The sequence below is a fragment of the Haliaeetus leucocephalus genome, unplaced genomic scaffold (assembly GCF_000737465.1).
Source record: "Haliaeetus leucocephalus isolate CR32 unplaced genomic scaffold, Haliaeetus_leucocephalus-4.0 Scaffold306, whole genome shotgun sequence".
NCBI classification, from domain to species: Eukaryota; Metazoa; Chordata; class Aves; order Accipitriformes; family Accipitridae; genus Haliaeetus; species Haliaeetus leucocephalus.
The window spans coordinates 7,254,843-7,273,310 of NW_010972742.1; the positions used below are offsets into that span (position 1 = coordinate 7,254,843).

The following is an 18,468-nucleotide window of genomic DNA, read 5'->3' on the forward strand; positions in this document are numbered from 1 at the left end:
AGTGGAAATATTTATTCATGGGACTTGGACCATGAATAAACAGGGTCAACGCACATCAAGAAGTCTAGCCCCCCTCTCCTGTGAGCTTGCAAGGTCAGTGAATACAGCAGCCTTCAGGCTCTCCAAGCCCCTTTTGTAGATCTCGGTTCTCCGCTAGCGCTGCACTTTCTTTCCATCCTGAAGGAAAGTCTTGGAGCCTGGCAGGTGGGACCACCCCTAATGTCAATGTTTGAAGGGACCATCCCTCTGTGGTGGTGGCTTTAGATAAATCCCTAAAAGAGTCTGAACTTCAGTACTTCCTGAAGACAACAGGAAGAAAGCTGAGCTTCTTGTTGAGAAACATTTCAGGGAAGATGAAAGGGACCTCAAAATGCTGATTGTCCTTACACTAGTTTTGAGGTGTTCACAGGGATGCTGTAGACCGTGGTCAGCCCCTTGCACGTTCCCTCCATTCCCTGCAACAGCACCCCAGAAAAGGCAGCAGGAGCTATGCAGACACAGTACCTCCAAATTGCCAGGCTTGAAATCCTTCCTTGTGCAAGTGTCACAAATGTCTTCTCCAGCTGAAGGCTGCTCTGTGTTCATCCTGCCTGGTGGCTGCCACTGCGAATTAGGTCAGAGAACGGGGCAGCTCGCTGCCACCGGGCATGGTGCTCACAGAGACCGTGCCCTGGCAATAGCAGGAGGCGAAAGGCAACAGCGGTCCCTGTGCTTTCAACAACCTCCCGATACCCCAAACTTGGTCTTCCAGAGGGACATTGTCAAGGCTGAGGTGTCTCTGTGGAACAAAAAGCAAAAGGGTAATGGGGGTCCTGGGGGCACCTCCTGCCGCTTTTCCCTTGCCTGAGGTGAACACGACCCATCACAGAGATGGGGCTGAACTCCTGAAAGGAGTCACAGCCCTTCCTGCCCTTCCTGCACACTCTCATCCTCTGAATTATTGTCTTATTTTCATTCCACTCCAATGAGCTGTCAGCCACAGATACAGTAATTCAGCACAATAGAAACACAAACAGATGGGTAATTGACCCGCGTGCCTTCATTACACTGGAGTTCAGCACTGCTGTTCAAGCCATAAACTCCTTTATCTGCCACTCTGAAATCCCTGGGCCTTTTACAAGGAAGGCAAAGCGGGCCAGGATTCCTGTGAAAGGCTTGCTCAGAGTTATTGTCATCTCTGCCTTGCGCGCTGCAGATGATGACCGAGTCTGACAAGCAGGACTCACCAGGTAGAAGGAAACAGCTGTGAATCCTCAGGGACAGCTGTAGGGAGCCTGCAGATGGGGGCTGGAGAAGGACAGGGTGGAAAAACACGTACACTGTACACAGGGCAAACACTTAAACTGTTATTGTGTCCTCTGGTACCCGAGCAAGCGTACACCTACACTAATGCCTGCGCAGATGGATGGATACACAAACACTTGCTATGGAGAAAGAGACATGGGGATAGATCTCTGGGCTAATGTAAATCTTCAGAGCACCACCGAAATCATTGGCACTAAATCCATTTGCACTTTTATAGGATTTGGCAAGTAGCCTTCCTAGCAGGGAGTGAGCTGAAAAGACTCAGGTACCCAGCTTCTGTATTTATACTGTGGAGCTGGACACTTAACTCTGCAAGGGTCTTTTACAAATCCCTCCTTGAATTATTTTCCTTTCTTCTGTTTTCCTTTCTTCCTTCTTTCCTCTTTCAGTGTGTAGTTTCCTTGTTTCTGTGATACAAAACCTATTTAGTCTCTCTCAAACCAGGTCAGAACAGCATAATGCTCATCACTTCTGAACTAGCACTCAGTTGCAAAGTATAAAAACCCCACACCTGGGAATAAGGGAGGCTTTGCATTCAGATGCTTTGTACTGTACTGGGATCCAGGAGTAGGATGAAGGGGGTACACTGGGCATTTGGAAAGGGGAAGTTACTTGTCACCCTTCTCTCATAGTGCAGATGGGTTCTGTTCTCAGCTAACTCACTAGTTGCACTGGAGGCATGCAATTCGTACCCTACCTTCCTTACTCATGACAGCTCCAAGAGAAATATCCCAGCAGCTTTTAATTCCTCAGCATCACTTTCCCAAGCTGTTAATGAAACAGGTTTTGAAAAGAAGAACAGATACCTGAAATTACTTTTTTTTTTTTTTTCTTCACATCCCCGCATCTTGTTTCTATGCCAGGTCTCCAGATCATCTTCCCTCAGTATTTACAAGAGAAGTTTGTCCAGTCTGCCTTGAGTTACATCATGTGCAATGGCGAGGGGGAGTACGTCTGCCGGAACAGCCAGTGCGGCTGCCAGTGTGCGGAGGAGTTCCCGCAGTGCAACTGCCCCATCACTGACATCCAGATCATGGAGTACACACTAGCAAATATGGCCAAGACCTGGACAGAAGCCTATAAAGATCTGGAGAATTCAGGTAACCAAGCAAAACATGTTTTCCGATTGATTTATTTCAAACAAAACATCTCAGATTATACCAGCTAAGAATCTTTTCTTCCCTCAATATAATGCTCCAGTTTGGATAAAAAATGGAGGATATTGAACCCCAAACCATGATCTTAGTTTTGAGGGAGTGCCTTTTTCCTCTATTACACGTACAGACAAAAACACACACGACACGTAAGTCTATCTGTAAGGGGACATTTTCCATGGAAGAATTTGTTTGATTAAAAATCTGATTTTTCATACCAAACCAGTTCAGAATCTCTCTTTAATGGTTCTAAAGAGAAACTTCCACAATATGAATGATGCAGAAATTGCTTTTCAGATTTGCATGAATGATTTATTGTGCTTTGGTGAAAGGCAATTCACAGAGAGAGAGCACAGGCCAGATGACACCTCATTTGAGATAGGAGAAGGGAAAATGACTTCTCTCTCCTACAGTGCCAATGTCTGCTGGTGTGAACATTTCTATTCTCCCTCCACTTTGTCCTAGTGTGACACTGGGGGTGTCAGTGGAGTTTGTTCCACGTTGATGCTGGTAACACCCATAGTAGGTGTGTTGTAATACTTACGTGATACGCACTCTCAAGGGCTTGAGATGGGAAAGAGAGCAATAGTATCAATGCAATTACATCCTTTTCCTTTAGCAAATGGTCTGCCTACCCTGAAGCTACATGGGCACTAAGCAGAACTTAACTGAGAACTTATCCCCATGCTGACTCTTATCTTTTAGTGTTAGACAGTTACTTTTCAGCACATTTTCTTTAATGATTATTTGTCATAACTGTCCAGGTCTCCATGTTAGGAAAGAAAACTATAAGGAAGGGACCATCTAGCTCCATTCAAGGCACTGAAGAATTCTTCTTCAGAAGTCTTCCCAGCAGCAATTTCTTTCTTCATGTTGAAGGTCACCTTAATCCCTTTAATGGTTGAAATGAAGCAGCCTATGATGTTTCCTCAATGGGCTGTTGAGGACTGCTTCATACTTCAATATGTGGACCCTGCTGCTGTGTCTGCTGTTGCACAGATTCTTATGTCCAATTCATGCTGTCAACTTGGTGCTCAGCTGAGCAAAGTCAGAGTAGTAGTTAATGGCCCGGCTGATGACTGTCTTGACATGACCCCCCCAATATGCTATTGGGAGCTACAAGGTTGGGGCAGTTCCAGAAGTAGGTCACTAGCTGAAGAGGTCAGTGGTTTTCTGGGAGTTTCTATAGGTTCGTGGATGGGGTGGGTACACCAGGGCAAATCAGAAATATGTATTTCAGAAGCTTCTGCTAGCTCAGTATTACACAAATTAGGATTACTGGCTGTGCCTGCCAGCACAGCTCTGCCACTAGATATGTATTGCTAGTTGCTAGTTCTGGCACAGGATCTTCACACAAGATGCTCAAGAGCCACATGTTGGCCACCACTCATCAAACCCCTTTATGTTCCCAGGGGATCTAACCCAGACACTTAGAAGGTGAGAGCCCTATGGAGAGAGAATAATTACAGTCCCACAGTGATTGTTTTACTGTTACATTCTGTACTTGTTGCAATCGATCTAAGCAAAGACTGTAGTAGATAATGATATTCAGTCTCCCTCCCCTTGAGATTTCAACAGAGGAAGGTGTTTTTCATTTGCCATGTTAAAGTGACACATTGCAGTACAGTTCTCTGCTGGGCTGTAGCCATATTCCACCCAGGGCTGGATTTTTTTCAGGGCTAGATGGAATGATTATCTTTATGTTTAAAGCTGCTGCATCTCATTCATAATTTTGTTGCATCATGCATGAACTTATCCTTTGAGATGAAAGTTGCTATCACAAAAGACTATAGTATTAGTATTTTGCTTCGTTACAATAAATATTCCCGATAACTAGAGGATTTTCTTCATTATGAACAGCAGAAAAGAAATCTCTAATGACATCTGAAGGCTTTTCCAATATGTGGGCTGAAAGGCACATGAGTGCTCTGAAAGCAAATACCATTTGCACGGGAAGCTGCTGATAGCCTAAAAGATCTATATTCTATTTCTGATCTGTGTTGGATTCCTACGTCAATTTGAAAAAATCGTGCGGGGCAAATCAAGAGTTGGTATGATTTGGGATAGCATCTTCAAAGTCAAGGAGGCTGCAGTGAACTGATGCTGCTTTAAATCAGCCCAGGAGCTCTCTTAGTCCTGTGCTTCATTGCTCATGCGTAAATTGAGAAAAATAACACTGCCGCCTTCTTGGCATTTTAGTATGGCTAGCCAAAAAATTCTGCATCAGAACTGTGATTCTGGATTTTAAAGCAGCCTTTTGATTAAAAGTCATAGCGTTGTTATTTTTTCAGTACTATTGCTTTCTGATGAAAATGTGATTTTTTTTTTTTTTAACTGAAAAGACAAGCACTGGAAAAATGAAACTTTCATCTTTGACAGAGATGTTTGACTTGGCCGTTTCACTGTGATGCCACCTTTCTTCTCCAGAGGCTGGACCCTCTGCCCTGTACCACCTGCGATGATGAGTCCTTGCCATGGGACTGCCTGCAGGGACTGGGTGACTCGGCAAAAAGAGGCCATGTTGCATTATGGGAGATGTAGTCCTAGCCATCATCAACATTATCTGTGCAGATAAATTAAAAAAACCAAATGCAGACAGACTTATTTGTTCATTGGAAATTCTCAGGTTTAAAAATGAAGTATACCCAGACAGTTACAGGGCTTAGCACAATGCAGCCATAGTCTTGGTTGGGGCCTCCAGGGATAGTTATAAATAAATATAAATAAATAATGAAGAAACTATTATTTTTGGAAAGTATTTTCTTTTTTCACCCCCCCCCCCCCCTTTTTAAAAACAACCCCATCCAGCTTTTGTTTTGTCAGATTTCTTTTCTCATTTGTTTTTCCCCCAACGTTGCACTGCAGTATCAAAATGTGCACACTGCACTGAAATTTCTCCCTTACCTGTCTCTATGAAAAATGTAGCACATTCATCATCAGAGGGAAAAGAGCTTGGTCTTTTGCACAAACAGGCTTTTGAGGAAATTGATTTATAAGGGGCGGGAAGCAAATGCAAGGCTTTTACTGCTGAAAGGTACCAGGAGTAATCAGCATGGTCAACAGAAGCAATTATACATGATGATAGTTTCAGAGGACCACTGAACAGGAGAGAATCATTTTTGGGGAGGAGAAGGGCACTGAAAGCAGCATTACAAATAGAATGAAAACCTGAGAGATGATTACAAAAAAAATCTCAGTTACCTTTGGGGAAGAAAGGAGATAAGCAGATGTCCCGTGGATCTTGATAGTGCAATGATGATAATTATTTTTATTAGGTGCTCGGTTTCACCATGTGACGAGTAGGACATGAACATCCATTTACCATCTATGTAATGATGGTACTGACTAATGCCTTGATATTCTTTGTTAGGCAGTTAAGCATGAACTACAAGTTGCTGAATAATAGGAAAACTGTTAGGCAAATATATACAAACTTTGTGCGATAGCTTGTAAATTATCTAGTCTGATTTTCTCCAATAATTCTATGGATTATTTCTTTTTTTAAAAAGATACCGGCCTTTACAAGCTTTCATTTTTTGCCCTTTTTTTGGTGATTGTCCTCTTTTCCTTCTGAAAATTGGATGAAGGAATTTAAAAAAAAAGGTTAGGAAAGGAAGAAAAATAATGTAGAGAACTTACAGGAAAAGATGGCTGCATTTCTTCTTGGATACTTTGTGGGGTTTATGGCAGGGAAGCAGGACTATCACCAGCACTAGATCAGGTCAGCCATGGTTTTGTCTAGCAGAGTCTAAAATGAGAGATTCTTCCACATCTCCGGGCAGCATGTTCCAGTGCTGCATTACCTCCAAGTGAAGAAGTTTTTTAATAAATCACTTGAACTTCTTAAGCTGCAAACTGTCTATTACTCCTTGTTATATCATCTGTCTCTAATAAGAAGCGTTTCTCTCCTTCATATTTGTAAGTACCTCTTAAACAGTTGTAGGCTGTAATTAGATTGCCCCTTGGCCTCTTCTTCACCAGATTAAAGAAGTGCAGCTCCCTCCACCTGACCTTGTAGGACTTGTGCTCCAGGCCCTTGACCATCTCAGTAGCCCCCAGCTGTGCCCTCTCCAGTTTCTCAACACCCATCTTTAACTGGGTGTCCCTAAAGCTGGCAGAGAAATGCAGATGCAGCTTCAGTGATGCCAAGAAGAGGGAATCTTAACTTCCCCAACCTGCTGGATTTAGCCCAGTACGCAGTTCGTGTTATTTCCAGTGAGAACATAGTGTTGACCCACCTTCAGCATGGTGCCCACCACAACCCCCAGGACCTTTCTAGCAGCTGTTATTCAACCACTTGTTTCTGAGCCTGTACTGATGCGTGGGGTTGTTCTCTCCTGGTGCAGAACTTTGTTCTTTATTGTACTTTCTAGGGGTTTTTTTGCTGGACAACTTCTCGTGTTTCTCAAGATCTCAGTGTGTCAAACAGTTTTCTGGTATCAAAAACTGGGGTATTTTCTACTGAGAAAGTTGGAACCATCTGTCTTTTCCATATGAGGATATCCCAGTCTGGTAATCAGAGTCTAAGCAAACTATACTTCTCAGTTAGGAAGAAAGAGGTGGACATAAGCAGAAACAGTATCAGATTTTCTGTTTTGTGATGAAAAAACCTCAAACAAACTCTATATAATGTTTTTTTCATTATCAAACAAAACCAAACAGAAATAAAGTCATCACAAAACAACATTTAACAACATATTTTTGGATCAATTAGATTTTTCCTTTGGCTAAAATCGACACATTTTGTTCTGACCTTAGCCCTGCAAACTATTTTATTTTATTTTCAACGTTACATAAAGCAACTCATTTAACTTCAAATGAAGTTAAATGAGAAAAAAGAATCAGAATGCTCTTTTTAAAAAATGAGAAAGAAGGACATTTCAACACAATCAAAACCCTTCCTCTGGGGATTTTTTTAAAGCTTTTTTTTCTCTTTTTTTTTTAACACCACAAAGTGATTTGACTGGAACAACAAATGGCATTTTAGGAGCAGCTGAAAAACAATTTAAATGAGAACTCTTTAACTGACAATGATTACAACTCCCCGCTTTTTGTTCATAGCCCCTAGACTATAATCCCATACTCCAGGGAATTTGCTCTCTTTTTTTTCTTCACCCTGTACACATTAACCGTATTGTTTCACCCTAATACTCTCTGAGTTTCATTTCCCATACGGGAGCGGCATCAGCCATGGAATTAGTGGGCTTCCTGGGGCAGAAAGACGGACCAGTGAGTTAATGGACATCACCTTCCTTTAGCAGAGCACTGATGGCCTCATACATCATTGCCGTTTCTCCATCCTGCTAATGAAAAGCTTTGTAACTTTGTTGTAGTTCGGAAACCTCCGTATTTCTCCACGTTTTTATGTGTTCCAGATGAGTTTAAATCCTTCATGAAAAGGCTACCTAGCAACCACTTCCTGACCATTGGGAGCATCCACCAGCACTGGGGGAATGACTGGGATCTGCAGAACCGCTACAAGCTGCTGCAGAGCTCCCTGGAAGCCCAGCGCCAGAAGATCCAGCGCACTGCCCGCAAACTCTTTGGCCTCAGTGTCCGGTGTCGGCACAATCCTAACCACCAGCTGCCTAGAGAAAGGTACCTTCATCCTTCATCGAGGATGGGTGTGATGTGATGGGTGACTGATGGAGCTGAGCCTGGGCTTGGACCTAAACCCCACAGCCAAAGTGTTTGGATATAGGGTGTGCTAACATGGAGATATGGGGGAATAATGGTAAAGTCTGGGAGTGGGCTAAAATTTCTGGAGGTGTAAGAAACCTTTTGTCACATATCTAAACATATTCACATCCCTCCTGTGTGGTCTTACCTACCCAGGTGAAGGGCACCCACTTATTCTGTAGTGTTCCGCAAGAATATTGCAGGGCTGACATCAGACAGCCAAGCAGACTAAGCTGCTTTTTAAACAGTTTTCCCTCATGTACCACAGCCAAGCTTTAAGCCTCCATTTGCTGTTAAAGTGGACATATGGAGCACAAGATGCTTCAGCCCATTTTTGAGTTGTGCTCCTCAATGAGTATAGGGAGAGTGAAAGGGAAGCTTTACTTTCCCTTGGAATAGATCACATCTCTTCTACAAAATGCAGAGTGAACGTGCAAACCTGCACTGACCAGAAGCCTACCGATGTTACTACAGATGGAGAGAGTAGATTTTCCATTACAGCTACAGCAGCTATTGATATCCAATAGTCACCTCCTGCTGGCTCCTTTCAGCCCTGACCTATGACTGAGTTTAAGATTGCCTCCAATAATTTTTGGAGGCTTGCATCCATGGATTTTTATAAATATCTCTTGCTGTTTCTTTCTACATTGCCCGAAGTGAAGTTAATACTGAAAATCTTAGAAGAAATGAGTCGAAGTGCCTTTTCTTCCATGCTTCTCTTGGAAGAGTCAGGCCAAGTTAACATTTGTAGAGGAACTGTTTTTTCACCTCCTTCTTTACCTAAATATTCAGTCTCAAGAGAAAATTAACTGATTGAGTGCTGTGTCCTGTTATTACCCAGCCCTCTGGCCGCTAAACACACTGAGTTTTCATTTCATCACTGTGCAGCTCAGGAAACTCTTCCAGGGCTTAACATCTCTTTAATTACCAAGAAATCTCATGTTTCTGGACAAAGACTTGATGGACTTACTAGGGATGAGGAGAAACATTTATTAAGTTTAAGAGATTATGAAAAAAGTCTTTGGAGAACTTCCTAAAATTGGCCCATTCCTGCCAACTGGCTGAGCTGCTATAAACAAGCCAACTGGTAGAGGAGTCACAAGCATGTCCAGGCATTATTTCCAGTTGTGCCACAACAACAACAAAATGAAGCAGCAGCGAGCAAATATCCAGCCAACCATGTTGCTGCATTCAGATAAATATGTCTTTAACATTTCTATTTTAAAAAGTCAGCCACGCAGAAAGGGAGCCTCCAACTAATACTATAAAATCTGAGGGAAGGAGGACGAAATGGATGATGACAGCTGGATTTTCAAGTGACTGATGTGCTTGATTTGTTTAAGTCAACACCACAAAGCATATTATCATTCCTTTTCTTATTTGTCATTCTGCATTTGTAGCTAGGCCGGGGAGGGGCTCGGTAGACAGATGTGTAGTGGAAGAGGTATGCATTTCATCGTTCTTTTCACAGGGCTTGGAAATACTCTAATTTTCTAATTGCTACTGTACAGAACGACAGACACTTATCAAGCATACCAGTGGCTTTGAAAAGATGGAAAGGTTCTATTAAGAGCAAGCCTCTCTCTCTCTTTAATACAGATAATAGTGAGCCTACTTTATATATTCAAAAGCAATGTAAAAAAGAAATAGGATTGCTGTTGATTGTCCTCAGGGAAAGGAAGACATGGCGTTTCCAAAAGAAAGAAAGAGTAGAGATTTTGGCAGTTAGGCTGATTCTCCATGACCTTTTGCAATAGCTAAGAAGGAAATATATATATATATATATATATTTGCTCTGCACTGCTTTTGCTTAAAAAACATCTCTTTGCAGGCAAGTTTGTTGGTTTAAAAAAGAAACCACTCCTCAGCTGTTAAAGCTTCAATGTTGAATGAGTACCTATAGTTGCATTTTTAAACTCTGGATGTAAAATATAAATAACATCCAAAGGAGGGGGGGTGGTTGATACATGTTCTGGGCTCCAGCCAAATTGTCATTAGTTAAGAATACATCTCACAGCTGCTGAGAATAAAAATAGCATTTTTTACTTCACTGTTCCATACAGAAAGCTCCAAAGTACCTCCACAGTAGCTAGTGCTGGTTGGAAAGTGAAAGGTGAATATGCAATGGAAAACTTGTTAAATCCCTACCTTTTTTCTTGCAATTAAAAAAAAAAAAGAATCTGTCCTGCTGGATCAGGTTTTTGATTTTTTTTGGGGGGGTGGGTGGGTTTGTTTATTTGTTTATTTTTTGTTTTGGTATGGTTTGGTTTTCTAATCAGCTTAGACACCATCTACAATAAAGCTGCATCTTTGTCTCAAGGGACACCCATCAGCTTCTTCCCCTCCCCAGACCTGATTAATCCTGAAGGATGACGAGTCAGGAGGAGAGAAAATTATTCATCACCTTTCTGTATAACCTGACCTCTGCTTCTGATCTGAAAGCCCAACGCTGTCCTGCAAAACATTTTTTTTGTCACAACAGATAGGTTTTAAATGGTGAAACAGCTCTGCATGATTACCTGGCTCCCAGTTCCCAGCACTGCCAGGGAACTTGCATGTCTCCGGTGAGCAACAGCAAGAAAACACTGTGAAACAACTCTCATTCATAGCTTTGCCTGGATGTAATTTTTTTTTATTTTAGTTTTGGAATGCAAGATATTAAAGTTGAATGTAAAATTGCTTGATAGTGACCTTTGAAGACATAGTTTTCCTTTTTTTAATTTTACATGCTCTAGTACTTTATACTTTGAACTGGCAGAGGTAGCAAACATTAGGCAAGATAACTTTTGCTATGATATTAAGAGGAAGAAAGATAAACTGATGACTCCTTAATAAAGATAAAATAATTAAAATGAAAACCAATGGCTACTCTGCTACTGGCTTTCAGCTCTTAAACAGTGGCTCTTTTCAGCTTCCTTCTGCCCTGACATCTCTTGGTCATATTCACATGAGTCTGAGCCATCATAGGTGTGTGTTTTAAGAAGTTACCTCCTGTCAGCTGAAGGGCTGTGACTGGTCCTGCATAAATTCTTATCCTGTCCCAGTTGCAAGACAAAATGGGGTTATTTATACCACTTTTCCTCTCTCACACTCTATCAGACTTCCCATTGTCATGTTTGTAGCCGATGCCCAGCTCTGCCCTGGGTTCTGCATTTTCATTTAATTATGTCCTTTATTGCTGCCATCAGCAGATGGTAGGTAGCCGCCGCCTTTTTTTTTTTTTTTTGTCCTACTTGTGTCTTTGCTGAATGCTAAGACATATACCCCCCCCCCCCCCCCAAAAAAAAACAACCCTCTTTCTCCCATTCTCCTCCACTTCTTCCTCCACAAAATTGATCAGGAACGGAAGGATAGCTTTTTTTTTTCCCCCCTAAGACAGAACACACCTAACACAGGCAGGGTATGGTCATCTTACTCTAACTGTTATTGTGTCCCCTGCTGTATAGCCTGACAGTCCTTGTCCTGTGAACTCAATGGCATTATCAACATGTAAAACCTGTGTAAAGCATCAAGCCAGCACTGCAGAAATAAACAGGGAATCCTGTGCACTCACCAGTGCACGAGGAAATCAGGAGAGTCGCGGTCACTTGCACAGAGCTGGAATTGAAATCTATGCACAGGAGTTGTTCAGCGTGTGTTTGGCTGTCGTTTGCCTATGCAGCTGTATGAGGCTATTGGCAGCTGTACGAAAATGGCAGCAGTATGTGCACAGAGGCACACCTCCGACAGTGCCGAATACCTCATCAAACCCACCTCAGAAACCACCTTTAGTCCTATAAGCAACCATTACTACCTCACCTGGAAGCCCAGTCTACACAAAAAGCAACAAATGTGACCATGGAGAGAGCTGTGGAAATCAGGGAATTACTGTCCTCACCTCACGGACAGGGGCAGGGATGCTGAGAGGGTACATGATGGAGCTGGACATTTACCATCTGTCTGCCACCAGCCTGCTGCCGCCGCTTTTCATTTTCTTTGTGCTTCTGGGCTTCTCCTTGTCCTTGTCTTGGTAGAAGTTACAGTGGGAGTGGGAGCTAGGGATGAAGCTTGGGGCTGCAGGAGATTTCCCTTCAAAGCAACCTCTGATTTTCATTGTTGTCATCAAGCCCAATCATGGGAAGAGGCAGCATGCAGGAACCTTGTGCTTCCCCCAAACCAGGGAACCCAGGTAGGCAGTGTGTGTCTATTGGAGGGTTGCTTTGGTTTTAGTTCATCATCTACTTGGTATTCCTCAGCTTCATGCTTAGATTAGTGGTTAGAAGCAAAGAAAGAAGCTTTCGAGGAGGTGCATCAAGAATCAAGGTGGGTTCACAGCGCCTTAGGAAGATTAAAACTTGGAATCTGGGTGCCTTGCTAAATTCAAGTGCATTCAGCTGGCTTTCCAAATAGGAACTGCAAGGCTTCAGATGGGGTAGAAAAATATTTGTATTGCTGAAATTGAGCAAAAATTCACCTATGAGCAGAAGGCAGACTCAGCCCCCAGGGGATGGTTTTGAGAGTGCTTGTTGCTGTCAGCAACGTGTTTTGCAGTCACACTGTGCTGAGCTGTCCTAGAAACCAGGAGGAGTCCTTTGCACTTTCTAGGCACCAGGGCTGTCACCGTCTCCCTCTATGGCAGATATTTACAGAGGTCACTGCCTTGCTCCCCAGCCAACCTTGTCTTTTCCACTAGCAGGTGAGCTCCTGTTAGCTGTGAATAGGGGAAAGAGACCCTGGCAGCCCTGTACCACAGGAGGAATGTGAAAATTCTCTTCCCACATCCAAGGCTTGAGAATTTTCCTGCTAATGCACTTCCTTTTTTCTCACTCTGTCTCATTTTTTTTCCTTTCACTCAGTTTCTTCCTGCTTCTTTTCATCCCTGCCTGTCCTATGTCTTTCAGTTGTTGCTGTTGTTTCAGTTTTCCCTTTTCTCCATTCCTATTCCTCCTGCCCACTGCATTTCTTTCTTATTTTTCCTTTTACCTGTGTATTTTCCCCCTCTTTCTTCCTCTACCCTTTCTGCTTCTGCTCCTTGATTATTTCTTTCCTTCCAGTGCTTTCCTCTGTTTTATACTCTCATCCCTCCACTTGCTCCCTCCCCCTAATCATCTTGCTGTTCTTTGCTGCTGTATCATTTAATGCCTTCTTTGATACAGCCTACAGCTTAATGATTATTCGGAGGTCAGGCGATGCAGGTGCCATGAATTTCACTAATCCAGCTCTGAGAGCCTCTGTCCATAATCACTCCTCCCGTTCTACAGGGACTGAATCCTAATTTGTCATTAGCCAGTCCTCTCACTGCAGCGCTACCAAGAACTTTTTGCCCAGAGGAGACAATGAAGTATTCATTAGCTGGGGGCGAAGGCAGAGGGGAGGGAGCAGGCGTCTGAACAAGGCATTCTGCTGAAGGCTGCTGAGAAAGGAGTCGCTGTGCTGAGATTTCCCGGGGTGGTGGGGAGGGGGGAGAAGGGGGCAGCAAGGCAACATCGCAAGTGGGTTATACAAAAAGCAAGCGTGAGTTGCAGTTTCATTCATTAGGAGTCATTCCAGGGCTGCAGGATGTGGAGGTGAGGGTGCTGATATAGCAATTATGGGAGTGGTGGGCCCTGAGAATGGGCGAGTGTGGCTGCTTGTTAAGGGGAGAGGCAATAAGATGAGGTTAATTAGCAGCAGATTTTTTTAAAGGAGAAGCTGTTCTAGCAGCTTTGTCTCTATGCACCCTGACTTCCACCCTCTTTTCTGCTGTTACTGAGCTCTGCACTATAAGCAAAGGTTACTACCAGCTTTGCCTCATCCCATTACTGGTCTGTTTTTGGAGTGGGGAGAATTGCCAATGACATGGAGAGGAGTTTTCTCCTGCTAGCCTAGGAGTTACGCTGATCTACAATGTCTGATAGCACCTCAGCCTCTGGCATGGCTTTATCAGCTCCGTTCCCATGGTTGAATGTTGTCACTGTGGCACTGATGGGATCCTTGGCAGGAGACTGTGTCAGTCTCAGCTCCTAGAGCAGTGTGAAGAGAGAGACTTCAGATGATCAATTCTAACTTCTAGCTATTTCTTACAGGGCTTTTGCTCTCCACCAAAGGAGTACACAGCAGATGAAAGATTCAGTCTAGAAATAGACTGGAATAGCTCCCAGATGCCACGGCAGGGCATCAATGTTCTGAGAGCTCTGCCTCAGATATGTGCCTGAAAACACTGTGGCTCTAGTAAGATGCTAACAACAAAGACTCTGTGAGGCTCTACAATGCTAATGCTTTCTTCTTCCTACCTGCAGGACAATACAGGAATGGCTTACTCGGGTCCAGTCCCTGCTCTACTGCAACGAGAATGGGTTCTGGGGGACCTTTCTGGAAAGCCAACGGAGCTGCGTTTGCCATGGTGGCACCAGCCTGTGCCAGCGCCCCATCCCCTGCATCATTGGGGGCAACAACAGCTGTGCCATGTGCAGCCTTGCCAACATCTCTCTCTGCGGCTCATGCAACAAGGGCTATAAGCTTTACCGGGGTCGCTGCGAGCCTCAGAACGTAGACTCGGAGCGGAGTGAGCAGTTCATCAGCTTTGAGACAGACTTGGACTTCCAAGACCTAGAGCTGAAGTACCTGCTGCAGAAAATGGACTCTCGCCTGTACGTGCACACCACTTTCATCAGCAATGAGATCCGCCTGGACACCTTCTTCGACCCCAGGTGGCGCAAACGCATGTCCCTGACCTTGAAGAGCAACAAGAACCGGATGGACTTCATCCACATGGTGATCGGGATCTCCATGCGAATCTGCCAGATGCGCAACAGCAGCCTGGACCCCATGTTCTTTGTCTACGTCAACCCGTTCAGCGGGAGTCACTCTGAGGGCTGGAACATGCCCTTTGGGGAGTACGGCTACCCACGCTGGGAGAAAATCCGCCTCCAAAACAGCCAGTGCTACAACTGGACCCTGCTACTGGGCAACCGGTGGAAAACCTTTTTTGAGACTGTCCACATCTACCTACGCAGCCGGACTCGGCTGCCCTCCCTACTGCGTAACGAGACTGGCCAAGGGCCCGTGGACCTTTCTGACCCCACCAAGCGTCAGTTCTACATCAAGATCTCGGATGTGCAGGTGTATGGCTACAGCCTGCGTTTTAATGCTGACCTACTGCGCAGTGCTGTGCAGCAGGTCAACCAGTCGTACACGCAAGGTGGGCAGTTCTATTCTTCCTCCTCTGTCATGCTCTTGCTGCTGGATATTCGGGACCGAATCAATAGACTGGCGCCTCCCGTGGCCCCAGGGAAGCCCCAGCTGGATCTGTTCTCTTGTATGCTCAAGCACCGCCTGAAACTCACCAACAGCGAGATTATCCGTGTGAACCATGCTCTAGACCTGTACAACACCGAGATCCTCAAACAGTCGGACCAGATGACAGCCAAACTCTGCTAACCCGGACTTTTCAGTGGACATGTTGGTGATTGATCCTTTTGCTGTAAAAAAATAAAAGAGAAAAAAAAATAGAAAAAAGTAAAAAGAAAGAAAGAAAAGTGGGGGTAAAGTAAAGAAAGGGGAGAAAACCAAGATTTGTAAAATGTAATTAATATACAAAAGAGAAAAAAAAGAGGAAATTCTTCATTTGTTGAAAACTAAACCCGTTCTAGCAGCTGTATAAAACTGTCAGGCATGTTTGTTATTTCTATAATCCGTCATAAAAGGGTAACACCTTACTCTCTCTTGACCTTGAGGGTGTTGCTTGCTAGTCCTCAGGGGCAGCAGAGTAAATAAAGGGAGGAGCAGAGAGCGGGGCAAACTTCTGTAACGAACTGTAAAGTTTTCTGCTATGCAGGTGCCAAGACAAAGAGACAAAAAAAATCAAAACAAACAAACAAGAGTTATATGTAAATGTAAAAGAACTGCCATTATTCCTATAGTGGGAGTAAATGGTTAAACATAAAAGATATTTCTTCTGTTGAGATTTATGCCAGCTTTATGTTGAGTTATTCACACAGCCTATGCTGAGCTTTGCTGGAGGACAGAAGGTGATGGCAGTCCTTTGAGAGTAAAACTAATGCCTCGTTGGTGAGAAGGCACCTAAGAGGTGGAGGGTGGGTGTAGTTCTCAGGTGTCTTCACTTTGGGATTTCCATCTTGGAAGAGTTTTCACCAGAGGTAGAGTCTCAGCACTTGCTGAAGAATGGGATGTGTCAGGTCCCTTTGTTGAACTGGAGTTCGTGCCCTGTATCATACTGCTGTTGCCTTCAGTGATGCCAGAGCTTAACCCCTTGAGGATCAGCACCTGTAAATCTTCAGAGTCACTCATCTTTAAGGTACTTCAACAGAGTCCCTATAACAGAGAAAACCAAAATCATATGCCACTTTGATAAACCTAGACTTAAAGGCAAACCTGAGTTTGGCTTTTTGCCTCGGGCTCTGGGTTTTCCAATGACAGTGGGAAACTCTCATCACAACAAAAACCAAAGCACAATGCAAGAAAACACATTACCAAGGAAACCTGGAGACACTGAAGGGTACACATGTAATTTTAGTTCTTTGGGGAAGCAAAAATCCCTTTTACGTTCTTATGTTTCCATGGCTATGAAAAACATCCTGGTTTCACTTACACTTTCTTTGTCCACAAAAAAATTTCACAGAAAACAGATGAGAAAATGTTATTAAAATATCTGCAAAAAGTAGTGAAAGGGAGGGGTGGGAGGGAAGAGAACAATAACCAAATATACCCTGAATTTGCAAGGATAAAGCCAAATTAAAAAGGGTTGAGTTGTCAAAAAATAACTAAAATAACTAAAAGGTGGGTAAAATTTTGTGGAGTGTGTGTTCATGTGTGTTTGGATTTAAAAAAAAAAATTGAATGGAGCGTATGAATGTAGAATTCAACTGAGCTGAGTGATGAAGCCTCAACATGGTGGGAGGTGAGTAGTGGGGTGTTCCTCTTAATCTCACTGGGTTTTAGTTAAAGTTGATTGTGAGAAGGTCTAGTGAGAGACTAGAATTTCAGCCCTCCTAGAAGGGAGAAATAAATCTTTGATCCTGTTGGCACCTAGAGCTGGAGAAGTATCCTGGCGAAAACCAGGTCTGAGCAGGAGGGACAGTCCTGATCCAAAGTTCAAGATTCAGATCTGGCTTGAGATTTAATGTATTGATTCAATTGAGTTCAAAATAGTCTTGTAGAAATTTTTACCTTCTTATTTGGAGACTTTGGCTCAGATGCTGAGAATAACATAAATTCTTCTGGACAGAGCTAAATGCATTGTGGTGTTACTCATGTGACACCAGGGACTTAGACAATTAAGTTTGGCTTCAGGTTTAGTTTAATTTGTGTGGGTTTGGTTGATACTCATCCAAACTGAGAAGGAGTTAGATACTTTAAGGTAAATATACGTTCACTGCACTCTCCTGCTGAACTAGCAATTGAGGGCATAAGAGAAACTGTCTGGGTAGTTAGTAAGAAAACAAAAAGGAGTCCTAGTCACAAAAGCACACATTGGTCCCTGTCTGTCTACCAAAAGGTGGGGAAGTGCACGCATCTGAAGAATAGCTGGGTGAATTAAACAACAAAGATGTTTCTAGGGACATCCATCGATTTCTGTCGGTAGCAACTTCATTTTTCCCCTAACTCCTATTGAGATCTCTTTCTATCTCTACTGGTCAGTCCATGCAAGAGGTTACAAGGTTGCCTACTTTTCCCAGTTTGTTCATTTGTTAGTTTTTCATTTGATTGGTCTTTGCTTTGTGTAGTAGAGGTTCATGCTTATAGATCCCACCATTCAAAGAGGTTTCTTTATAGTTGTGACATGCCTGCATCAGCTTTCTGATAAGAGAAAATTCACTAGAAATAGTATGCATGGAAGTTAGTTTTAAGCAAATAGTAGAGAGTATTCATGGGAAATGAATGTCAAATTTGTAATTATGAGTGGAAATAATGTTCCTGACAGTTACATCCATCCAAGCAGGGAATAGAAATGTACTGTTTAATTTACATGTATGACCCAAAGAGCTGACATTGAAGAGAACTATAGTTATTGCTCTGAAAATACTGAATACTGCTTATGAGCAACCTATAGCCTGAGATGCAGTCTGCATTCAGTGATGGGATTTGTTCATGGCTGGGAATAGTGAACGTGCTAACACAAAGTGATATTAGTTTGTTAAATTGCTTTCCTATGAGATAAGTATCCAGCTCTAGTGACTAGAAGCCAGAGAAGTTGCAATTAAGTCTCAGATCTCGTGGGTAACTAGCAACACATTAGCTAAATCTTGCCTCTATTGGTGGGACTGTTAGGGGTCAAATCAATTGCTTTTATGTATCTTTAATGATGCCTTGGGATGATCAACCCCCAGTTATACTGAGCTTCAGCAAGGGG

At 43.3% G+C, this 18,468-nt stretch overlaps 1 protein-coding gene across 1 annotated transcript in view; it reads left to right on the forward strand.

The window, feature by feature from the left end:
• Positions 1–15,811, forward strand: part of BRINP1 (bone morphogenetic protein/retinoic acid inducible neural-specific 1) — an 87,511-nt gene extending 71,700 nt beyond the window's left edge. The window contains exons 6-8 of the mRNA XM_010571004.1: positions 2,169–2,405; positions 7,835–8,057; positions 14,396–15,811. Of these exons, the coding sequence (XP_010569306.1) occupies positions 2,169–2,405; positions 7,835–8,057; positions 14,396–15,536 (1,601 nt within the window). The 3' untranslated portion in view covers positions 15,537–15,811. The remainder of the gene's footprint in view (positions 1–2,168; positions 2,406–7,834; positions 8,058–14,395) is intronic.
• The last annotated feature ends 2,657 nt before the right edge of the window (positions 15,812–18,468 follow it).